At 54.1% G+C, this 18,852-nt stretch overlaps 1 protein-coding gene across 3 annotated transcripts in view; it reads right to left on the reverse strand.

Annotated features, from left to right (window-relative positions):
* NPAS1 (neuronal PAS domain protein 1) overlaps positions 1-18,852 on the reverse strand; it is a 29,352-nt gene that overhangs the window by 4,404 nt on the left and 6,096 nt on the right. For 2 of the 3 annotated variants that reach the window (XM_032169363.2, XM_032169365.2), the window contains exons 4-10: positions 9,909-9,982; positions 9,528-9,617; positions 6,283-6,448; positions 3,306-3,421; positions 2,894-3,054; positions 1,927-2,033; positions 1,357-1,504 (exon numbers count right to left, since the gene is read on the reverse strand). In XM_032169363.2, coding sequence (XP_032025254.1) covers positions 1,357-1,504; positions 1,927-2,033; positions 2,894-3,054; positions 3,306-3,421; positions 6,283-6,448; positions 9,528-9,617; positions 9,909-9,982 — 862 coding nt within the window. The remainder of the gene's footprint in view (positions 1-1,356; positions 1,505-1,926; positions 2,034-2,893; positions 3,055-3,305; positions 3,422-6,282; positions 6,449-9,527; positions 9,618-9,908; positions 9,983-18,852) is intronic. The other variant, XM_032169364.2, reaches the window with a different exon arrangement.

Raw genomic sequence — 18,852 nt, forward strand, 5'->3', positions numbered from 1 at the left:
GCTTGGCTGGGGAGAAGATGGATGCGGTTAGGAGCCAGCGGTCCTTGGCCTCTCAGGGCTCCCTCCTGCTTTACCCAACTTGTGGCAATAAGTGTGGACACCCCCACGGGGAAATGTGGGGTCCCCACCCGGAGGCACTTACAAGGCTAATCACCAGATCCCTAAACTCTGGGCTGATTTCTAGCCTGGCGTGGCCCTCGCTCCTAAGGCCAGACCTGGATAGCCGGTGGCCACCTGGATGTCACCACCTGGGTGTCCTCTGGCACTTCATGCCCATCTGATATCTACATCTTCCTTTCAAACGTGCTGTTCCTCTCAGGAGCCCAAATCCAGGCTCAGCAAAGCCAGAGACCTGGGCAGAAGACGGTCTCCTCCCCTCCTCCCCCATAGGGTCTGGCACTTCCCAGGACTGGCCCCAGCCTCTGCCCTGGTCCTCCAGCGCCCATCTTCTTCCTCTGTGCATCGTTCTTGGCATCTAGAAGGTTTTATTTTTTTTTGTTTTTGAGACAGGGTCTCACTCTGTCGCCCAGGCTGGAGTGCAGTGGCACGATCACAGCCCACTGCAGCCTCAACCTCCTGGGCTCAGGTGATCCTCCCACCTCAGCCTCTGGAGTAGCTGGGACCACAGGTGCGTGCCACTGTAACTGGCCAATTTTTAAAAAATTTTCTTAATAGAGATGGGACCTCACTTTGTTGCCCAGGCTGGTCTTCAACTCCTGGGCTCAGGCAAACCACCTGCCTCGGCCTCCCAAATTGTTGGGATTACAGGCATGAGCCACCATGTCCGGTCTAGAGCAGTCTTTCTAAAAAGCAGATCTGACTATGATCCTCTCCAGCTCTAAAGCTTTCTATGGCTCCCCGGTGCCCCTGCGCCAACAGGCCAGGCCGTCGTCTTCAGGCTGGTTTCTCACCGCTTTCTACTCCAGCCCAAGGCATTACCTTTAGGGTCAGGCTGTTGCTCGGAGCCCTTCCTCTGCTTGGAACACCCCTCCCTGCTTCTTTCCATTAGTTGCTGTGCTCTGTGGGCCTCCCCTGGTAAGAGCCTGCCTGGCTCCCCAGTGCCCCAGAGTCAAGAGTCCAGACCCTCCACCTGAGCCTGAGGAGGCTGTGAGCCTGCCCCTGCCTTCCTCAAAGATACTGTCCCCCTCCCGCTGGCGACTCCTCTCTGTCTCCTGCCAGCAAGACCGTTCCACTCTGGGCCTCTGCTCTCACCATCCTCCCCTCCTTCCCCTTCGTGTCTGCAGACCCCTTGGGCTTGTCCCATTCTAGAAGCCCTCCCCAAAGCACCCCCACCGGAGGTGGGGAGAGACAGCAGGGCCCCGAGTCCCCTGCAGGAGGGGTGGGCACAGCCCTCACCTGAGCACGTGGCTGACCCAAAGCACATGGTGCTCCCCGGGGCTCTTCCCGCTCCCAGCCACCGTGGCCACAGACTGCAGCCACACGAAGCCCCCGGCGCGCTGCAGCCAACGGTAGTAACCAGTCATCACCTGACCCTTGTCCAGCACTGGGCCCAGCCCAGGGAGAGACGGGAAGGGGTGGGGTGGGGTGGGGACAGAGGTGAGACAGAGAGAGCCAGGTGGACAGGAGGAGACAGGTGGAGTGAGAGCAGGGGAGTGGGCAGGGAGACAGTAGGGAGAAGAGAAAAAGGTGAAAGCACAGAGAGGCAGAGTCAGAGAGACTGAGAGGCAGCCCAGCAGCGAGGCCTCTTGGGTGTTTTGGAGACCCCACAGCCCCCCTGACACCCCCCCACATCCTGAGGCATCGCTCAGTCTCCTTGCTGCTCTTCAGTGCTGAACGGAGTCCCTGGAGCTGTAGGTGCAGCAGGAGGGACTGTGGGCAGCCCTGAAGGACTTCCAGGGACCAGGGAGTGGGGTGCTCGGGTCTGGGGGGTGGTAGGCAGGCTTGGTGGGTGGAGGTGGGTCTCACAGTCCACATGGCTCTGGCGGATCCTGGTGGCGTCCTGTCCGTGGACGAACTGGTAGCAGCTGCGGCCCACCAGCTCTGAGGGCCCCAGGTCCATGTGGTCGCTGACTCTGGGGGGTGACAGAGAAGAGGGGAGGAGTCCAAGACCACGGGGTTGGGGGAGAGGCAGAGTTGGCTCCAGAGTCCCCTGGGGTTCAGACCCTTGCTGTAAAATGGGTGCAGTAACAGTGTTGGCAGGCGTGGTGGCTCACACCTGTAATCCCAGCGCTTTGGGAGGCTGAGGCGTGTGGATCACTTGAGGTCAGGAGTTCGAGACCAGCCTGCCTAAGATGGTGAAACCCTGTCTCTACTAAAAATACAAAAATTAGCTGGTTTTGGTGGTGCACGCCTATAATCCCAGCTACTTGAGAGGCTGAGGCAGGAGAATCACTTGAACCCAGGAGGTGGAGGTTGCAGTGAGCTGAGATTGTGTCACTGCACTCCAGCCTGACAGAGTGAGACTCCATCTCAAAACAAACAAACAAACCACAAAACAGTGTCTCTCCCGGGGTAGCTTTGAGTATTCACGTGGATGCTAAGTGGCAAGGCCTTAGGCACCCTGGAGACCTCAGAGCATGGGACTATTTCAGCACCTAATTTGCCTCCACTGCGGGGTGCAGGAGAGGAAAGGGATGAGAGATGAAAGACCAGAGAAATGGGCTGAGACGGGCCAAGACCTGCAGCCCCAGAAGGAGGGCCCGGACCCAAGACACAGCCCCTCTTCCATCCCCAAAGGCACCCCTGGGCTAGGCCTCCGCCCTGGTCCCCTGCCTTCCCTCCTCCCCATCACCCTGCCCCTCCACTGCTGTTCCGCCTCCCATGGCTCCCCAGTGCCCTACCCTGCAGACCCAGCACTCCCTCTGACTTCCCATGTACCCCCAGATCTCCATTGTGCCCCCAATCCACCCGCCACAGCCCCCAACCCCGGTACCTGCTCTCACAAGCAAGGATGGTGAGACCCAGGCTGAGACGGAAGACGATCATGTGTCCGTGGAGTGGCAGCTCAGCCAGGGGGGCCGGGGGCAACGTGTGCCCGAGGGCCACAAGGCCCAGGGCATGGGCCCGAAGGCGCCCAGTCACGTGGATGACCTGCTGGTGGTGGGCATGGTTGGAGGAGGGGCAAGGTGGGCCGGTGGGGGCAAGAGGACCATCACTGGGCTGGGTTCCCTCTGTCCCCCACAGGTGCTGGAGGACTGGACACTGTGTGACCCCCCAGTCCCATTTCCAGACCCAGTTCCCTAAGCCACTGGCAGCCAGGGAAGCCACCAGCCTGGTTCCCTCGGTCACCCTCAATCCGGGGACATGGCTGGCTGGAATACAGGAGCTTGACTGCTCACACCCACCTTGTACCCCGAGGCCTTGACGTGCAGCCCCCTCTTGGTGAGCGTGGATTTCATGCGGACAAAGAAGGAGCGCTCCTGGACCAGGGAGGAGGGGGACACCTTGGTGAGGCTGGCCTCTGGGACAGAGAGTGAAGGAAGGTTATGGGGTCCTGAAGAGGAAACACAGGCCACCCTGACCCTTGCAGAGCCAGCCAGACATACACACAAGATGTCCACTGGGCCACGGCCACACTCAGAGGCATGCCTGATGATTTTGAAAGCTCACGGGGCCAGTATGTGGGCTCCCCTATGTGGCAGCCATTTGCATCTTTCTTTTTTTTGAGACTGAATATCACTCTGTTGCCCAGGCTGGAGTGCAGTGGCGCAATCTTGGCTCACTGCAACCTCTGCCTCCTGGGTTCAAGTGATTCTTCTGCCTCAGCCTCCCAAGTAGCTGGGATTACAGGCACATGCTACCACGCCTGACTAATTTTTGTATTTTTAGTAGAGACGGGGTTTTACCATGTTGGCCAGGCTGGTTTCGAACTCCTGACTTCAAGTGATCTGCCCTCCTTGGCCTCCCAAGGTGCTGCAATTACAGGTGTGAGCCACCATGCCTGGTCCCATCCACGTCTTTTTTTTTTTTTTTTGAGCTGGAGTCTCGCTCTGTCACCAGGCTAGAGTGCAGTGGCACGATCTCGGCTCACTGCAACCTCCGTCTCCCCAGTTCAAGTGATTCTCCTGCCTCAGCCTCCTGAGTAGCTGGGATTACAGGGACGCGCCATCATGCCCAGCTAGTTTTTGTATTTTTAGTAGAGACGGGGTTCCGCCATGTTGGCCAGGATGGTCTCGATCTCTTGACCTCGTGATCTGGCCGCCTCGGCCTCCCAAAGTGCTGGGATTACAGGCGCGAGCCACTGCGCCTGGCCCCGTCTACGTCTTTCTAATGCGTAAATGTGCCCTGGCCCTCCCCTGCTCTGAACCTGCCATAGCTTCCTGAGGCCTTTAGAGGAAAGCCCACCTCTCATCCTCCAGGTCTCAGCACAGACTTCTCCAAGAAGCCCTCCCTGACCCTCACGCAGGGTCAGCCATCCCCTCTGGGTTCCCCTATCCCAGCCCTGCCCCATCTGGGTTGCCACTGTCTGAGGACAGGTTGGTCTCCCCTCACTGGACTGGGAGCCCCAGGTGGGTGGGGCTGGAGCTGTCATGGTCACTACTATGTCACCAGGACAGGGGCTGGCCCAGAACAGGGGATTGGGGAATAGCAACAAATAAGACTCACAAATCCAGAGCCTTCTGTAACCGCTACAAAACAGTCTTAAAAATATGCTCACACACAGATGACCCTGTGCCTAAAACTCAGGTACAAACACAGTCCCACTCCCCAACAGCCTGCACGTGTTGCAGACATCGCCCCACGCTTGCAAGCACAGCTGATGTCTCAGATGTTTTTGGTGTTAAGCAAACCCAAGATTGGAAAATCCTATTTACAGGATAGTTAGCCTCATAGGCCCCCAACATCTCAGAGCTAAAAAGAGCCGGCAGGGTAATCTGCAGCACCCTCCCTCCCATACACAGTGGGAGTGGAAATTTCCACTGGAGAGAAGGGTTAGGCGTGCTGACCCCAGAACAGACAGACCTGGGCTGGAATCCAACTCAATCACTTATAGCTGTGTGACCTGGGGCAATTGACTTAACCTCTCTGCGCCGTGCCTTAGTTTTCTGCTGTAAAATGGAGATAACAGTTCTTCCATTGTGGGCCTGTGCTTAGGATCTAATGCAAAAATTTTTTTTTTTTTTTTTTTTTTGGAGACGGAGTCTCATTCGGAGTGCAATGGCCTGATCTCGGCTCAGTGCAACCTCCACCTCCCAGGTTCAAGCGATTCTCCTGCATCAGCTTCCTGAGATGCTGGAATTACAGGCACCTGCACCACGCCCGGCTAATTTTTGTATTTTTAGTAAAGATGGGGGTTTCACCATGCTGGCCAGGATGGTCTCGAACTCCCAACCTCAGGTGATCCGCCCACCTCGGCCTCCCAAAGTGCTAGGATTACAGGCATGAGCCACCGCACCCAGCCTTTTTTTTTTTTGGACACGGCTCTGTCACCCAGGCTGCAGTGCAGCGACGTGATCTCCTCACTGCAACCTCTGTCCCCAAGGCTCAAGCCATCCTCCCACCTCCCAAGTAGCTGGGACCACTCCAGCTAATGTTTTTTTCTTTCTTTCTTTTGTTGTTGTTGTTTTTTTGGAGACAGAGTCTTGGACTTGCCCAGGCTGGAGTGCAGTGGCACAATCTCTGCTCACTGCAACCTCCATCTCCTGGGTTCAAGTGATCCTTCTGCCTCAGCCTCCCGAGTAGCTGGGACTCAGGCACACGCCACCATACCCAGCTAATTTTTTTTTTTTTTTTTATTTTTAGTAGAGATGGGGTTTCACTATGCAAGCCAGGCTGGTCTCAAACTCCTGACTTCCGGTGATCCACCCGCGTCGGCCTCCCAAAGTGCTGGGGCTACAGGTTTGCACCACCACGCCTGGCCTTTTTTGTAATTGTTGTAGAGATGGGGTTTCACTATGTTGCCCAGGCTGGTCTCCAACTGAGCTCAAGTGACCCGCCCCCCTGGGCCTCCCGAAGTGCTGGGGTTACAGGCGCGAGCCGCCGCGCCCGGCCCTAATGTAATTATGTAATGTAATTATGTATTTAAAGGCACAGCCCAGTGTATATTCCCAATAAGCCTGCCTTGTTATTTACCTAAGCCTCTCCCAACTCCTTTCAGCAGCCAGGGAGGTCTTTCCGTAGCTCGAATCTTTGGGAGCTTGGCAAGCTTAAGGAGCCAAGTCTCACCGCCTCAATTTATACTCCGATTCCTTTTGCAAAGATTCCTTCTACACAGTTCTAACTTCACTGCTATTTGTATAAACGCGGCATGGCTGGATACAGTACAGCTGGCGTCCCCAGATCTACCCTCAGACTTCATTCTTTAGGGGCCCTTAGAATTACCGATCTCGGGGGTATCTGCAAGCGAAGAGGAAGAGGAGGAGGAAGAGGAGACGGAGGGCGGGGTTGGTGGGCCGGGGGTCGGGGTCCGCAGCCCCAGTTGCTCCAGCACCTCTGAGTGGTCCCCAGGGTGAATGTAGTCGAAGACGCTGCTGCCCGTCATCTCCACCTGCCGGCGAAGGAGGGGAATGCAGGGGGCGGGTGAGGTGCGCGCGCTGTAACTCGCCCGCCCGCTGAGCTCAGCCTTGCCTCATTTGCCTGCACGCAGGTGCACTTCATGCCAGTGTGTTTTTTTAAGAAGAAAAAGAAAAATTACCTTTCAAACGGAAGATACAAACTTAGACTCTTCTCGCTTCATACCCAGTGATTAGTAAGGATTTTTCCCCGCCCACTCTATTAAGGGGCTGTGTGTGGGAGTGGGGTGTGGGTGGGAGGTGTCAGAGCCTCCGTTTACCCAACTCCTGCTTACTCACTGCCACCCCCATACAGCAAACAACTGTGCCCTGGCATGAATCACTGGGTGTCCCAGCAGGAATGAGATTCAAGATACAAACAGAGGAGTGGTTTTTAAGCTCTTAAAGAGTTAGAGCTTTTCAATCAGACACTTCTACATTCAATTCTACCTCGTAAATCTCTCTCCTAGCAGTGCCCTTCTCTCCCTGCCTCCCTCAATGCAGGCCCCCATCTTCTCCCCACTGTGTTTCTGCCCCAGCGTCCTCACTGGTCTTCTGACCTACAGTTCAAAGATGCCTCTGCAAGTTACTTACCTGACCACCATGGCTGCCATGACTCCCATTGCCCCTCAGCTTGGGGGTCACATCCTTCCCTCAGTCCGTTATCCCTCTGGGCTCCGCCCCCTCATTAAATCCTCCCCCACGCCAGCTTCAACAGCTTCAAGCCTTTCCTTCTTCTTCTTCTTCTTTTTTTTTTTTAGATGGAGTTTTGCTCTTGTTGCCCAGGCTGGAGTGCAATGGCGCGATCTCTGCTCACCATAATCTCCGCCTCCCAGGTTCAAGCGATTCTCCTGCCTCAGCCTCCCAAGAAGCTTGGATTACAGGCATGTGCCAACACACCTGGCTAATTTTGTATTTTTAGTAGAGATGGGGTTTCTCCATGTTGGTCAGGCTGGTCTCAAATTCCCGACCTCAGGTGATCTGCCCGCCTCAGCCCCCTAAAGTGCTGGGTTTACAGGTGTGAGCCACTGCCCCTGGACTTTTTTTGTTTTGTTTTGTTTTTGAGACGGAGTTTTGCTCTTGTTGCCCAGGCTGGAGTGCAATGGTGCAATCTTGGCTGACTGCAACCTCTGCCTCCTGGGTTCAAGTGATTCTTCTGCCTCAGCCTCCAGAGTAGCTGGGACTATAGGCATCTGCCAGCACACCCGGCTAATTTTGTGTTTTTAGTAGAGACTGTGTTTTGCCATGTTGCCCAGGTTGGTCTCGAACTCCTGACCTCAGGTGATCTGCCCGCCTTCGCCTCCCAAAGTGCTGGGATTACAGGCGTGAGCCACCACACCTGGCCAAGCTTTTCCTCCACTCTTCCTCCCTCCCGTCCTCTTGTCTAAATTTCCCTCCTTTTGGTGTCTTCCTCCTCCAGGAATCTCACTGAAAAACTACTCACAAGTTGCCAATGCACCAAATTTCCCAAATTTCCTATTTGTGAAAAATATTTGTAAAAATGATCAAAGTTGATAGCAATTTGTATTGGAGGGACTGGCAAAGCTTAAGGTGCTGTGAGATGCCAGGGCTCCAAGGATGGAGCTTTCAGTAGGTCTTCCTGCCCTCCTTTTTATTTATTTTTATTTTTATTTGAGACAGAGTTTCGCTCTTGTTGCCCAGGCCGGAGTGCAATGCCACGATCTCGGCTCACTGCACCCTCCACTTCCCGGGTTCAAGTGATTATCCTGCCTCAGCCTCCCGAGTAGCTGGGATTACAGGTGTCTGCCACCACACCTGGCTAATTTTGTATGTTTTTGTTTCTTAGCAGAGAGACGGGGTTTCTCTATGTTGGTCGGGCTGGTCTTGAACTCCCAACCTCAGGTGATTTGCCCGCCTCGGCCTCCCAAAGTGCTGGGATTACAGGCGTGAGCCACCGCGCCCGGGCCTTTTTTTTTTTTTTTTTGGCACAGCCTCACTTTGTTGTCCATGTTGGAGTGCAGTGGCTTCATCATGGCTCACTGCCACCTTGACCCTATGGGCTCAAGCGATCCTCCCATCTCAACCTCCTGAGTAGCTGGGACAACAGTGTGCCACCATGCCTAGCTAATTTTTAAGTTTTTTTGTAGAGATCGTGGGGGTGGGGGTGGTGGGGTGTCTCACTATGTTACCCAGGCTGGTTTTGAATTCCTGGCCTCAAGTGATCCTCCTGCCTCAGCCTCCCAAAGTGTTGGGATTACAGGCATGAGCCAGCGCGCCCGGCCTCTAAACCTTTAAAATTGTTAAGAAGAAACAAGTGTTGGCAAATATGGTGCATCTGGCCCGCCTGTCATTGGCAAACTGATCTTTCAGCGAACCTGCTTTCCTCAGATCTACTTGTTACTTTAATAGCCCCCCCCCTCAGGCTGGGCACGGTGGCTCACGCTGTAATCCCAGCACTTTGGGAGGCTGAGGCAGGCGGATCGCCTGAGGTTGAGAGTTCAAGACCAGGCTGACCAACATGAAGAAACCCTGTCTCTATTTAAAAAATACAAAATTAGCCAGGCGTGGTGGTGCATGTCTGTAATCCCAGCTACTCAGGAGGCTGAGGCAGGAGAATCGCTTGAACCCAGGAGGCGGAGGTTGCAGTGAGCCAAGATCGTACCATTGCACTCCAGCCTGGGCAACAAGGCTCACCTGTAATCACACTTGGAGGCCGAGGTGGGATCCGAGGTCAGAGCGACCATCCTGCCTAAATCCTTTGGTGGCAGGCGCCTGTAGTCCCAGCTACTAGGGAGGCTGAGGCAGGAGAATTGTTTGAACCTGGGAGGTGGAGGTTGCACTGAGTGGAGATCGCGCCACTGCACTCCAGCCTGGGTGATAGAGCAAGACTCCGTCTCAAAACAAACAAACAAAAAAACAATAGCCCTCCTCTGCCTTCGAGGATGAACCATGCTGGGTGCCGTGTGGGGTGCCAAGGAACACACTTTGGGGACCACAGAGATCCAGTCCATTTTTCTTGCTGCTATGGTGAGACCAGGAGAGAGGAAGGGTATGCATAGGCCTGGCAAGGGAGATGGTGGCTGAGCCAATTCAGGTCCACTGGGGGTCCCTTACCTGTGAGAGACCCAGATAGATGGAGACTGTCTCTGAGATGTAGAGGAATTTTCCTTCCTGGTTCAAGGCGAACACAAAGCCATCCAGGGACTAGAGCCAGGAGAGACAGGGAGGGGGAAGGGGATGACCTGGTGTCCCTCTGTCCAGCCGCCAAGTGGTAAGAGGTTCTGAAACCTGAGTCTCCACCTGAGGTGGACTTTTTTGGTGGTGAGGGGGCTTCAGTGGTCCTCGGAAGGGGCAGGGAGTGGGGGGATCTTGAGCATTCGGCTTCCCAGTCCAGGTACCCCCCACAATGGATGGATGCCGAAGAGGCTGCTGTTCTCCAGAGGCGGCCGCTAGGTGGCAGCAAGGAGCAGCAGGCAGGGAAGGGACCTCACTCACCTGCAAGATGTGACCTCCCAGGTGCTGCTCGAAGACTTCGGAGACCAGCGCTGCGGGGCCGCGGCGGCCTGGGGCTGGGGGCAGGCAGATGGAAGGATGAAGCCTGTTAGTCTGGCTGACCCTGCCCAAGGCAGGTCCCCCGGGAGCCAGTCTACAAACCTCCCTCTCTTCCCCGAAGGCTTGTAGGCATCTTGGGGTATCTGGGCACTCATGGGGGAGAGACCCGGGGCATGGGACACACAGGTGGGTGGGACAGTGAGTGACAGACTGACTCACAGAGACAGATGGGCCAGGGGGTGCATAGAGGGACTCATTCATTCATCCACCCATTCACTCACAAAAGCTCCCTGAATACCTACTCTCCCTATGTCCTGCACTAGGCATTGCTGGGAGTGCAACGGTGACCAGGACAGCCCAGCAACCCCCCTCCTGCTGGGCTCTCAGACCAGGGGCAGTTGAACAGCAAGCAAGAAACTAACATCTCTGCTTAAGGATCCCGTAAAAATAAATAAATAAGAAACCAACAGGCTGGGCGAGGTGGCTCACACCTGTAATCCCAGCACTTTGGGAGGCCGAGGCAGGCAGATCACAAGGTCAGGGGTTTGAGACCAGCCTGGCCAATATGATGAAACCCCGTCTCTACTGAAAATACAAAAATTAGCTGGGTATGGAGGCGGGCGCCTGTAGTCCTGGCTACTAGGGAGGTTGAGGCAGGAGAATCGCTTGAAACCGGGAGGCGGAGGTTGCAGTGAGCCAAGATCACGCCACTGCACTCCAGCCTGGACGACAGTGTGAGAGTCCATCTCAAAAAAGAAAGAAAGAAAGAAAAGAAACCAACAGGCTGGGCAAGGTGGCTCATGCCTGTAATCCAAGCACTTTGGGAGGCCGAGGCGGGTAGATCACTTGAGGTCAGGAGTTTGAGACCAGCCTGGCCAACATGGTGAAACCCGTCCCTACTAAAAACACAAAAAAATTAGCTGGGCATGGTGGCATGGGCCTGTAATTCCAGCTATTTAGGAGGCTAGGTGGGAGGATCGCTTGAACCTGGGAAGCGGAGGTTGCAGTGAGTCGAGATCGCGCCACTGCACTGCAGCCTGGGCAACAAAGTGAGACTCCGTCTGTTAAAAAAAAAAAAAAAAAAAAAGACAAAAAGAAAGAAACTAACAAATATGGAATTACCCTTTGTGGCCAGTGCTATGGAGAAGGAAATAGGTGGTGCAAAGTGGAGAGTAATGGGGTTAGGGCTGCTGAAGGAGGGGACATTTGAGCAGACCTGAAGGATGAGAAGGAGGCAGAGAGGAGACTGAAAGATAGAGACAGAGGGATATAAAGGAATAGAAGGAGATAGAGATTTTACAACTCAACAACAAAAAGACAATTCGAAAATGGGCAAAGGGGCCCAGTGTGGTGGCTCACGTCTGTAATCCCAACACTCTGGGAGGCCGAGGTGGGTGGATCACCTGAGGTCAGGAGTTCGAGACCAGCCAACATTATGAAACTCCGTCTCTACAAAAATTAGCAGGGCATGATGGCAGGTGCCTATAATTCCAGCTACTCGGGAGGCTGAGGCAGGATAAATCGCTTGAACCCGGAGGCAGAGGTTGCGGTGAGCTGAGTTAGGGCCATTGCACTGCAGCCTGGGCGACAGAGTGAGACTCCGTCTCGGAAAAAAAAAAAAAGGCAAAGGGCCAGGTACGGTGGCTCATACCTGTGATCTCAGCACTTTGGGAGGCTGAGGTGGGAGGATTGCTTGAACCCAAGAGATCGAGACTAGCCTGGGCAATGCAGTGAGACCCCCATCTTTACAAAAAATATATTTTTAAAAGTGGGCAAAGGACTTGAATAGATTTTTCTCCAAAGAAGATACACAAATGGCCAATAAGCACATGAAAAGATGCTCAACAGCATTAGTCATTAGGAAAATGAAAATCAAAACCACAATGAGACACCACTCCACACCCGCTAGGATGGCTACCATCAAAAAAAATAGAAAGTGGCCAGGCGCGGCGGCTCATGCCTGTAATCCCAGCACTTTGGGAGGCCGAGGCGGGGGGATCACAAGGTCAGGAGTTTGAGACCAGCCTGGCCAACATGGTGAAATCTTATCTCTACTAAAAATATAAAAATTAGCTGGGCGTGGTGGCATGCACCTATAATCCCAGCTACTTAGGAGGCTGAGGCAGGAGAATCCCTTGAACCCAGGAGGTGGAGCTTGCAGTGAGCCGAGATCACGCCACTACACTCCATCCTGGGTGACAGAGCGAGACTCCATCTCAAGAAACAAACAAACAAAAACAAAACAAAACAAAAAACACAGAAAGTAAGTGTTGGTAAGGATGTGGTGAAATTGGAACCCTCATACATTGCTGGTGGGAATGTAAAATTGTACAGCCACTGTGGAAAACAATTTAATGGTTTCTCAATAAGTTAACATAGAATTTTCATACGAGCTAGCAAATCCACTTCTACGTATGTAATCTATGTAATCAAAAGAACTGAAAACAGGCGTTGTAGCATGTACATGCATGTTCATAGCAGCATACTTCACATCATTCAAAAGGTGGAAAACACACAAATGTCCAGCTCATGAATGAATAAATAAAATGCGGAGGCCGGGCGTGGTGGCTCACACCTGTAATCTCAGCGCTTTGGGAGGTGGAGGTGGGTGGATCACCTGAGGTCAGGAGTTCAAGACCAGCCTGGCCAACATGGTGAAACTCCGTCTCTACCAAAAATACAAAAAATTATCCAGGTGTGGTAGCACGTGCCTGTGGTTCCAGCTATTCGGGAGGCTGAGGAGGGAGAATCACTTGAACCCAGGAGGTGGAGGTTGCAGTGAGCCGAGATCCCACCACTGCACTCCAGCCTGGGCAACAAGAGTGAAGCTGCATCTCAATAATAATAATAATAATAAATAAAAATACTAAGGCCGGGTGCAGTGGTTCACGCCTATAATCCCAGCACTTCGAGAGGCTGAGGTGGGCAGATCGCCTGAGGTCAGGAGTTCGAGACCATCCTGGCCAACATAGTGAAACCCTGTCTCTACTAAAAATACAAAAAAACTAGCAGGGCGTGGTGGCAGGCGCCTGTAATCCCAGCTACTCTGGAGGCTGAGGCAGGAGAATCCCTTGAACCCAGGAGGCAGAGGTTGCAGTGAGCCGAGATTGTGCCATTGCACTCCAGCCTGGGCAGCAAGAGCAAGGTTCCATCTCAAAAAAACAAAAACAAAAACAAACAAAAACTGAAAAAAAAAATAGAGATGGAGAGACAGAGGAAAAGAGATGCAGAGAGAGACAGATGGCAACTGAGACCAAGACAAAGTGAGACCTGTGCCCCCTGCCCCACCCTCCCTACAGTCAGGAGCTAGGACCCCGGACCTTGTGCTGGGGGTGGGCAGGGAACTGGGGGTCCCAGAGCTTGTCCCCACCCAGGACCCCTGGGTGACTCTGACCCTGCAGAGGACAACCCCCGAGGCAGCTCCGACCCAGCGCTGAGAGTGGGGAGCCCAGGAGAGACTCGGTGACCTTGAGGGTCCCCAAGTGCCTTCTTCCTATGGGGCTAAGGGGCCAGGTCTCCTGTCAGGCCCCAGCACTTCCCCTCCCTGGCTGTGTGCCCTGGGACCAGCCTCTCTGCTGCTCTGTGCCTCAGTTTCCTCGTCTGTCAAGCGGGTTTGCCAGGAGCGGTGACTCCCCAGGCTGGTTACGCATTCAGTCCACTTAACAGACAGAAAGGGCCTGGCTGGGGCCTGGCAGAAGCAGATGCTGCGGCACAGAGCCGGGACTGGTATTAATAGTGTGATTACTATTGTTATTACCCGACCATCAAAACACCAGGCGGCGAAACCCCGCCCCTCCCCCATGGGCGCGCAGCCCCCACATCCCCAGCCCCCTCGCGTCTGGGCTGAGCTTCCTCCTCCCAGGAGTACCCCACACCCTCCTGGCTGTTTCTCCCTGCCTCCACCTCCGCCTGGAGCTCCAGGAACAATTATTGGGGGGCTGGGGGGGGTGACGGGGACCCCCTCCCTCAAGATACAGCTCGGAACCAGCCGGGTGACAGGCAGGAACAATGCTGCCTGCTAATTGTCGCAATTTTCCCCTGTCATTTTTGCTAATTCCTTCATTTTCCCTCTCCCAGGATCAGCCTGGGTCAGACTGAACCGCTGCAATTAACAACATTAATGGGCACGTCGGGATTAGGGGGTGTGCTGGGGGGGGGCTTGGGGACCTGCTCTTCCCCATACACGGGTCCGGTCCCCCGTGAAGGGACCCCCAGAGTTCCTTCTGATCACTGACTGATGTGTCTTTTTACCCCCAGCCTCCACCTCCCGATCCCAACTCCCCGATGCCTCCCGCTGTTTCCTTCTCTCCCTCTCCCCTCAAAATGTCCCCACTCCTCTGTCCCCCATATTCAGCAGGAGACTTTTCACCACTTCCACATCCGCCCTCCCATGTCCAGAACCCAAACATCACTCATCCATTTAACAAACACTTGCTGTGATTCTTATCAGCCTGCTCAGTGTCCTCATCTCTTGCACAGAGAGGGAGCACGAGGAGCAGAGAGACGGTAGACCAGAGGCAGAGAGACGGGGACCAGGGGCAGAGACACAGGAGACCAGGGGTAGAGAGAAGGGAGACCAGGGGCAGAGAGAGGGGGACCCAGGGGCAGAGAGAGGGGGGAACTGGGTGCAGAGAGGGGGGACCTGGGGCAGAGAGAGGGGGGACCTGGGGCAGAGAGAGGGGGATCCAGGGGCAGAAGGCAGAAGCCAAGGCCTCTTCCAAGTTCCCAGATCTCCCCCGTCACCTGCCCTTCTCAACTGCCCTGAAGGGATGTGCTGACCCTGGGTCCTGGAGAGGAGAGGCTGGGGCTTCATCACCCAGGGAAGTCATGGAGAGGGGTCCTTCACATGCCCTATTGTCAAAGCGCCACAGGCCTGAGGGCTGCATGGGGGCAAGCACCACGAGGTGGGGCAGTGCCGGGTCACCTTTGCCTTTACTTTCCTCAGCGTCATCTGTAAAATAGGTCTACAGTGATAGAGTTGAATGGGCTAGTGCATACAGTAGGTGCCTAATACTGGTAGTCATGCCACCATTCTTTTTTTTTTTTTTTTTTTTTTTGAGACGGCGTCTAGCACTGACACCCAGGCTGGAGTGCAGTGGCAGGATCTCAGCTCACCGCAACCTCTGCCTCCTGGTTCAAGTGATTTTCCTGCCTCATCCTCCCAAGTAGCTGGGATTACAAGTGACCACCACCACGCCCAGCTAATTTTTGTATTTTTAGTTGAGACGGGGTTTCACCATATTGGTCAGGCTTGTCTTGAACTCCTGACCTCAGGTGATCCACCTGCCTCGGCCTCACAAAGTGCTGGGATTACAGGTGTGAGCCACTGCCCCGGCCGCACTTTTCTTTTCAGTATGACTACAGATAACATCAGGGCACCACTGCCTTTTCGGGTGGTTTCTTGGAGGCCGCCCTCTGTGTCTCTCACACCCACATGCATTTTAAGCAAGTCCCAGGGGTTGGACCTGACCATGTCACCTGTGTTTCACCACCCATGGCCCCAGCCCAGTCTAGCTGCCCTGGCTGGACCACCATGCCCTCATCCTCACTGGGCTCCTACTTCCGCCCTCACCACCTCTGTGGCTCCCCTCTCACTGTGGGTAACAGCCAAACCCCTACCACGGTGCATGAGGCTCTGTACCCAGCAAGCTGATCCCCACCTGCCTCAGGGCCTTTGCACCTGCTGTTCCCTCTGCTGAGTCACTCTCTTCTAGCTTTTCTCACAGCTGCTCCCACACCTCCTTGGAGCCTCAGCTCAAAGATCACTTCCTTGGCTGGGCTCAGTGGCTTACACCTGTAATCCCAACACTTTGGGAGGCTAAGGTGGATGGATCACCTGAGGTCAGGAGTTCAAGACCAGCCTGGCCAACATGGTGAAACCCTGTCTCTACTAAAAATACAAAAATTAGCTGGGCATGGTGGCGTGTGCTTGTAACCCAGCTACTTGGGAGGCTGAGGCAGGAGAATCGCTTGAACCTAGGAAGTGGAGGTTGCAGTGAGCCGAGATTGCACCACTGCACTCCAGCCTGGGTGACAGAGCAAGACTCTGTCTCAAAAAAAAAAAAAAAAAGTTACTTCCTCAGCAAGGATGTGCCTGACCTGTGAGCTAAGAAGTCACCCCTTGTCTGGGCACAGTGGCTCATACCTGTAATCCCAACACTTTGGGAGGCCAAGGTTGGCAAATCACTTGATCCCAGGAATGTGAGACCAGCCTGGGCAACATGGTGAGACCTCATCTCTATAAAAAATGCAAAAAGTAGCTAGGCGTGGTGGCGTGCACCTGTAGTCCTGGCTACTTGGAAGGCTGAAGTGGGAGGATCTCTTGAGCCTGGTAGGCGGAGGCTGCAGTGAGCAAAGATTGCACCACTGCATTCCAGACTGGGCGACAGAGCAAGACCCTGTTTCAAAAAAATAAAAAAACGGGCCGGGCGCAGTGGCTCACACCTGTAATCCCAGCACTTTGGGAGGCTGAGGCAGGCGGATCACCTGAGGTTGGGAGTTTGAGACCAGCCTGACCAACATGGAGAAACCCCGTCTCTACTAAAAATACAAAATTAGCCGGGTGTGGTGGCACATGCCTGTAATCCCAGCTACTAGGGAGGCTGAAGCAGGAGAACTGCTTGAACCCCGGAGAAGGAGGTTGCGGTGAGCCGAGATCATGCCATTGCACTCCAGCCTGGGCAACAAGAGCAAAACTCCATCTATAAATAAATAAATAAATAAATACATAAATAAAGATGTCACCCCTCCTTCCCTCAACTGCCACAGTCACTCAACAATTTAGTAAGCCCTCATTGTGTCCCAGATGCTATTCCAGGCTCAGCAACCAAGGGGCTGTTGGTGAATGACACAAAATAACAAGATAAATACAGAGAGTGTCAGATGACAATAAGTGCTATGGGAAGAAAGAAGGCCGTAAAAGCCGGGCGCGGTGCCTCACGCCTGTGATCCCAGCACTTTGGGAGGATAAGGAGGTCAGGAGTTCGAGACCAGCTTGGCTAACATGGTGAAACCCCGTCTCTACTAAAAATACAAAAAATTAGCCGGGCGCGGTGGCAGGCGCCTGTAATCCCAGCTACTCGGGAGGCTGAGTCAGGAGAACTGCTTGAACCCAGGAGGCGGAGACTGCAGTTAGCAGAGATTGCAACACCGCACTCCAGCCTGGGCAACAAGAGCAAAACTGCATTTCAAAAAAAAAAAAAAAAGCAATAGGGAATGCTGACATGAGATTTAGGCTGTCTCCTCTCCAGACTCAGAGGCTCAGGGCTAGACTTGAACATCTGCTGTCCCATTTCACAGATGGTGGACTGAGGCCTAGAGAGGCAGAGACCTAGAACCCATCCCTGTAGACCTACAGACCATGTATGATGGTTGAGAGGCGGCCTTTGGGGCCAGGTCATCTGTGTTTGAATCCCAGCTATGCGACCTTGGGCAAACACTTCTGTAATTTGGGAATCATAATAGTGCCTCCCTCTGAAAAAGAAAGTTATTTTGTATACAGGGCTTATCCCAGGATCTGATGCATGCATTCTGTACGATTACTATTATTGTTATTATTTTAGGTACTGGGTCTTGCTCTGTTGCCCAGGCTGGAGTGCAGTGGCATGATCACGGCTCACTGCAGCCTTGACCTCCTCAGCTCAAGCAATCCTCCCACCTCATCCTCTTCAGTATCAGGGACTACAGGCGGGTGCCACCAAACCTGGCTAATTTATTTATTTATTTTTATTTTTATATATTTTTTGAGACGGAGTCTTGCTCTGTCACCAGTCTGGAGTGCAGTGGCACGATCTCGGCTCACTGCAATCTCCACCTCCTGGGTTCAAGTGATTCCCCTGCCTTAGCCTCCGGAGTAGCTGGGACTACAGGCACATACCACCACACCCAGCTAATTTTTTGTATTTTAGTAGAGACGAGATTTCACCATGTTGGCCAGGATGGTCTCAAACTCCTGACCTCGTGATCTGCCCGCCTCGGCCTCCCAAAGTGCTGGGATTACAGGCGTGAGCCACTGCGCCCGGCCAATATTTTTATTTTTGTAGGGACAGAGTTTTGTTATATTGCCCAGGGTTTTGCTATGTTGCCCTGGCTGGTCTCGAACTCCTGGCCTAAAGCGATCCTCCCACCTTGGTGCCCCAAAGTGCTGGGATTACGGATGTGAGCCATGGTACCCGGCTAATTACTGAGGAGGGCATGGGAGTCCCCTCCCCTTCAGAGAGTGTGACCGGCAGTGCTCTGCTCTGTGGCTTCAGCTAAAACGCTGTCCTCAGCTCCTCCTCTGAACTATGGAAGCAGGTGCTTCGCCTCTTGTTAGGGACCCTGTAGAGCTAGAAATGCCCCTGACCCCCGATTTCCCAATTTTGGGACTATAGGAGTCCACGCAGTACCAAGCCCCCCCACACTGTCCTGACCCTACTTCCACTTGGCACCGTGGTCCAGGTGGGGTCGATTAAGTCCATGCTCTTCCACATCAGTGCTGTGACCTCAGCCAGCCCCTGATGCCTCTGAGCCCCGGAATGCCCATCCAGGTAATGGGGGGCTGGACGCCGCCGGGGCTCTCTTAGCCCCCCTTTCCCCCCTCCAGCTCGGGGACAATAGACAAGATGTTTATCCCCCGCCGGCGCACATGTTGTTCGCGGTAATGACAGTAATCAGCGGCGCTAATGCCGCATTCTCTCCGCGCCAGTCAATTCGCCTAATTACCGCCTGGGAAGCCGGATTATTTAAATTTAAATGGTGATTTATTGCGAGCTTAATCAATGCTATTTTCTCTCCCCCCCTCTTCCCCTGGGACGGGGCAGGAGGGGAATTGGAGCCCCTCCAACCCCACCCTAAGGACACCCTCTTCTCCTGGAGGGGTGGGGACAGGGGTAGCCTGGGGTGCCCT

This window comes from Hylobates moloch, unplaced genomic scaffold (assembly GCF_009828535.3).
Source record: "Hylobates moloch isolate HMO894 unplaced genomic scaffold, HMol_V3 SCAFFOLD_12, whole genome shotgun sequence".
In the NCBI taxonomy this organism is placed as follows: domain Eukaryota; kingdom Metazoa; phylum Chordata; class Mammalia; order Primates; family Hylobatidae; genus Hylobates; species Hylobates moloch.